Here is a 5,767-nt window from a genome sequence, read left to right on the forward strand (position 1 = left end):
GATTCTGAAGATCCCTTGGGATCCTGGGCAGTTGCATCAGCAGGAACCTTGAATCAATATATAGATATGATATCTAATAAGATTGGTTTATCTAATTTTAAATTTGTATCTCCTGTGTATGGTGTATTAGGAGCTTGTGTTATGAATCCATATACAAAACAATTGGTAATGGATAAATTGCCACTTTTAATAAATAATACTTATGATATTTTGGAACAAAATAAGAATAAGCCTTCTGTAGTACAGGGTGTGTTTGAATTTTTGGAGCAGATAGCAAAAGATGAGGAAGGTTCTAAATTACTTTATATGAAATATAATGGTTCTATGGGTAATTTGATTGATCAAACTATAACACTTATGAATTTGAATAGAGCAAATGATACAGTATATTTACCAGGTATTAAATTATTGTCAGCAATATGTGAAACTGCTAGTGTTTCTGGTTATGGAAATGATATGAATACTTCTAATATAATAGAATCATGTGAGTTATTATTAAATCTAGGTTCTGAGAAAGAACGAACTGTTGAATTTTTAAATTTGATTGATACGATGGTATTGGGTAATTTATTGGATGAAAAAGTGGCTTCTGAAGCATTAAAAAAGATAAATAGTTTAGTATCTGAAGAAAACTTATCAAAATATACAGAAGAAAATAGAGTTGAAATAATAAAATCATATGCAGGTTTGGTTAAAGATTGTGCAGCAACTGGATTATTTGCCCACATTCGTGGTATTGAAAAGGTTGAAATTCTGAACAATTTAGGAAAATGTATGGAATATGAACAGAATGAAGAAGTTACTGTGGCTGTATTGGAGGCATTAAGTCAGATAAGTGAATCTGATCCAAGTATTGCTACAAAAATATTAACATCTTCTTTGCCAATAATTATGGAAAATAATCGTGATAATATATTGAATGATACAACAACAGCAGAGGCTTTCTTGCAAGCATTAGAGAATTTAGTATTGCATGAAGGAGTTGGTCGACAACTTATTAATAATAAAGAATTGCAAGATTTATTAAAAGAATTAGAAAAAACTCTTGATGAAAGGAAAGAAGATTTGGGAAAAGATTATATAGAAGACATGAAACTTAAAATTTCTAATATATGTAATGCCATAAATGGTGATAAACCTAAAGAGAAGAAATGTAAAGATGTGTATGATATATTAACTGAATATAAGAAAAGCAATACCATTATTGATGTGTTACAAGAGCCATCTTTAGAAGAAGATATGGATTTTGTATTAGAACGATTAAAGGTATATAATCAAGATAATTTGTTACCAACAACAGCTACAGGTATAGACAATTCATATGGACATATGGCTATTGAAATGTTTTGTGAAAATGAAGTAAATATAGATGAGCTCATAAAGAGAAACTTTCATATTAGCGCTTTCTATTCTTTAACAAAACAAACTAATGAAAATGTAATACACTATTCATGTCGATCTATATGTGCTTTTACAAAAAATACTAATGGTTTAGATGCGGTAAAAGATGTCAAAGACTTTGCAAATGTTATAAGTAAATCTGTTGGAGATTTGAGTAAAGAGAATACATTAGATAAAGAAGTGAAGGAAGATTTTTTAATACATCGTGTATTATTAATAGATAGAACTGCTTATAATAGAAATGTGTATGATAAGACAAATGCTGTTCATTATTTGATAGATATATGGAACCAATATGATAATGGTGATTATTCTGTTTTATTATTAAGACACGTATTTCGTGCAATGAGAAAAATAGTATCTGATGCACATGTACAAACCTTATTAAAGGCTGGTGTATTAGTTCGTTTGATTAATATTATAAATAATATTCAAACTGACAAAATAATATTCCCTGATGTTTTATTTTTAATTGGAAGTTTGTCTGTTGTTAAAGAAATAAAGAGTCAAATTGGTGAATTGAAGGGTATAGATGCATGTGTGAATTTATTATTAAGATCGATAAATGTTGAAAAGATGGAGCCTACCATAACTAATTGTTGTTTGGCTTTAGCAAATATGTGTATAGATCACAAAGGCAATTCGAGTATCTTTTGTAATTTGAAAGGTCCTGATGTAAATGTGAAGATCTTAAAGTTATATAGATCTAATTTTGATGTAACGAATGGAGCATCTGTTTTACTTTGTAACATCTTATTTAGAAATGAAGAAATGAAGAAACAATATGGTATTAATGGTGCACCTGCTGAATTAGTAGAATGTTTAAAAAGTTATGATGGTAGTGATAATAAGAATGCAGTAAGATGTATCGAAAGTTTATTTAAAGCTATTTCTAACTTATCTTTATATACAGTAAATGTAAAATATTTCTTGGAGGCACAAATCCAAGTATCTTATGAATCATGGTTAGGAAATTTAAATGAATCTTTTCCAGATGCACAACTTGAGACTGGTTTACGTACCTTATCAAATTTGGTTATGGAGAATGATGAAGAAAATATGAGGAATTTTGGAGTTACCTTAATTCCAGTATTAAATGTATTAAAGCAAAACAGAGAGGATACCAAAGTAATTTTCTTATTATTAGATATATTGTGTTCATTATGTCGTTTAAATGCTAATGCTAAAATATTTGCTGAAAATAATGGAATAGAGACAACTATAAATGTGATACAATTATATGATTATGATATAACCTTATTATCATTGGCAATACATTTATTAAGTAACCAATGTAAGATTGAATCTAGTTTACCTTTATTAGTTAAGGCAGATGCCTTTTCTATATTGATTAGTTGTATGGAAGCTGAAACAGATGAGTTTGAGATGACTGAGTTGGTTGTATCATCATTAAGATGTGTTAGACGTTTAATACAATCTGAGGAGTTGGCTTATGAATTTTGTAATTGTGGTGGTGTTCCATCTATGGCAAATATTATATGTAAATCAATGAAGAAATCTATTGTAATGTTAGAAGTGTTACGTGTTTTATTATGTGTATTATATTATACTCAAAATGTAGAAGGAGTAACAAATGAATATCCAGAAGAAGAAGAAGAATTATATAATGCTCGTTTAGGTGGATGGTATAATATAAGTATGGACAAAGAAATGATTGATTCTATAATTCAAGCAGTTTTGACTTGTGCATATGATGTGAATCATCAAAAACAATTACGTTTACAAAAGGTCTCTCTTGGTTTATTGGCTTATTTTGCTTATCACCGATTAGGTATTATATCTATGACTGCCTCTGGTTTTGATAGTTTAACAAGAGAAGTATTAAATAATTTTGGAGGGGATCCGGTTATTATGCAATTGTTAGCTATATGTATAGACAACATAGCAATGTATTCTGTAGAAGTATATGATACAACGATCACAAGAGATATAATAAAATGTTTCAAGGGTGCATTATCAAAAATGAGTAATAAAAAAGAAGATAAGCAAGTATGGCAAAAGGTGCAAATGACTTTAGAGGCCATGAATTCAGCTGATGATCCTTTGGATGCATTTAAAAATACTTTATTAATATTTGATTTTAATTTATCTGAGTTTGATAAGGATCCATATGTAAATGGTGTACATGATTTAGCATCTAATGTAAAGGATTCTTTAAGAAAAGGAGGTCAAAGTAAAATATATTATCAAAGTGATGAAAGGCGATTATTTAAATGGAAAGCAAGTCAAGATCTAAATACATTAGAATGGACCATAGGAGATGATACAGAACGTGTATTTAAAATATCAGTTGTTCGTATAAAAAATATATCAAAAGGATTATCTCATCCAATATTAATATCTGCAAATAAGAAGGAGCCAAGAAAGGTGAGTGCAAAAGTAACTTTATGTATATATGGACCACCTACTGAGGATTTCCCAGAAGGATTGGAGTTGCCTATAAAGACGAAATCGCAGAAGGAAAGAGATGCCTTTGTGGATCTAATAGTATTGTGGCGTGACGCTGCAAGTTATAACTATTAAGATGGACAATATATATGTAAATAAATAAATAAATAAATATATATATATACTTATATATATATTTGTGTGTTTATTAATATGAAAGTAGAAGCGTCTACACTTTTAAGTTATATTCTTACACATTTTAAATTTTCATGTTTGTTAATTGTTAATTGTTAATTGTTTATGTTTGTTTGTTTGTTTGTTTTTTTTTTTTTTTGTAAGAGTGTTAAATATTTACATTAAATCTTATTTTTTATTTTTCATATAAGACGATTATTTTATTGTGTTCTATTATCAAATATAAGAACTATTAAAGTTATATATTTAAAAAAATAAATTGGTATTTTATAAAAATGTATTAACTTTGAAATAAAGTGGAATTATAACATATATATATATATGTATGTGAAGTATGGATAACATTATTTTTTTGGGGATATTGGTTTGTTATTATTTTATATTGTATGATGATTTATCACCATAAAATCTTTTAACCTATGGGAACTATTATATATGAACATATATATATATATATATATATAATTTGTTTTTTTTTAAGGAAATTCAAAATGAGAGGTAAAGTTTGATTTATATGACAGTTTTCATTTTGAGGGTGAAAGGTATTTTCTATATTTTTTTTTTTTTTTTTTAAGTTTAAAATATGTTGGTAAAAAAAGGTCTCATAATTTTGTTATTTAGCATATATATATATATATATATATATATATATATATATATATATATATGTAATATGTAAGGTCAATATATAGATAAAGATAAATAAATATATGAAAACATGTATGTATTTCTAAATAAATATATATAATATTTATATATCATATTTATATGTCATATTTTATTCATATTAATCTTTATTATCCATATCGTCATCCATTTTGGGAGCTAAGAAAAATTTAACAAATCCAACTTTTAAGGTATCTGAATCAGGGGAGGTATCTTTAATTTCATATTTGAACTCGATTGGTCTACTGTCACTTAATCCTAAGACGACTACATCTGCTAAAATGTTTGATTTAGAAAACAAGTTTAAATATTTGATGGCAAAAGATTGTTTAATTTTTTTTTTGGATTTAATTGTAACTCCAATATCATCTTCGCTAGTTGAATCTCTTGGTTTGAGAGCTACTTCAGCATCACCTACTATACCTTTTGTAGTAAATTTAATACAATTAGAATCAATTTCAATAAAAACAGTATCAGAAAATTCTGATAAATTCCTAAATATATTGGTTAATTCTTTACTGCTTAATTCTACTTCTGCATCAAATCCTTCTTCACAGTCAGGTATATTTAAAGAATCCAATTCAATAGACATTAATTTTAAAGAAAAGTTAGTAACTTTATCTTCTTTGTTGTTTTCAAAAACAAAATTTAAATTATCTTCATCATCTTTACTAGATATAACTACTGATTCATTAGCTCCACATAATTTGAATACTTTATTTAATGATGCAATATTTACACCTAACACTCTTTCACGATCACATCTATAATGAGAAAATCCTGAATCTAATAAATGTAAGCTAACTAGAGATACATGATTCCCATCTAATGCTTGTAATTTTAATCCACTTTCATCAGCATCCACATTGGCATCATTTACTAAATCTTTGATACATTCAAAAAGTTTTTTTAAAATAGATGCATTATTTAATTTAGCCTCTAACATTTTTTTATTAAGATTTTTATGATAATTCCTTTTTTATATTAAATTTAGATATATATAAATATATATTTATATTATTATATTTTTTATTTATTTTATTTGTTTGTTTGTTTTTTTTTTTTATTATATGTGTAATAAAAAATTATGAATATG

At 26.5% G+C, this 5,767-nt stretch overlaps 2 protein-coding genes across 2 annotated transcripts; one reads left to right on the forward strand and one right to left on the reverse strand.

Annotated features, from left to right (window-relative positions):
- Positions 1-3,945, forward strand: PGSY75_0021400C (hypothetical protein; the record flags this gene model as incomplete). Its single annotated transcript, XM_018783357.1, has 1 exon — positions 1-3,945. A coding segment is annotated over one exon (3,945 nt), but the record flags the coding sequence as incomplete, so codon positions are not given.
- Positions 3,946-4,792: 847 nt separating this feature from the next.
- On the reverse strand, positions 4,793-5,617 carry PGSY75_0021500 (proliferating cell nuclear antigen; the record flags this gene model as incomplete). The annotated part of the gene is made up of 1 exon (XM_018783358.1): positions 4,793-5,617. One exon carries the CDS (start codon positions 5,615-5,617, stop codon positions 4,793-4,795), a length of 825 nt encoding a protein of 274 aa, XP_018638866.1.
- Between the last annotated feature and the right edge of the window lie 150 nt (positions 5,618-5,767).

Source organism: Plasmodium gaboni (assembly GCF_001602025.1).
Source record: "Plasmodium gaboni strain SY75 chromosome Unknown, whole genome shotgun sequence".
Taxonomy (NCBI): domain Eukaryota; phylum Apicomplexa; class Aconoidasida; order Haemosporida; family Plasmodiidae; genus Plasmodium; species Plasmodium gaboni.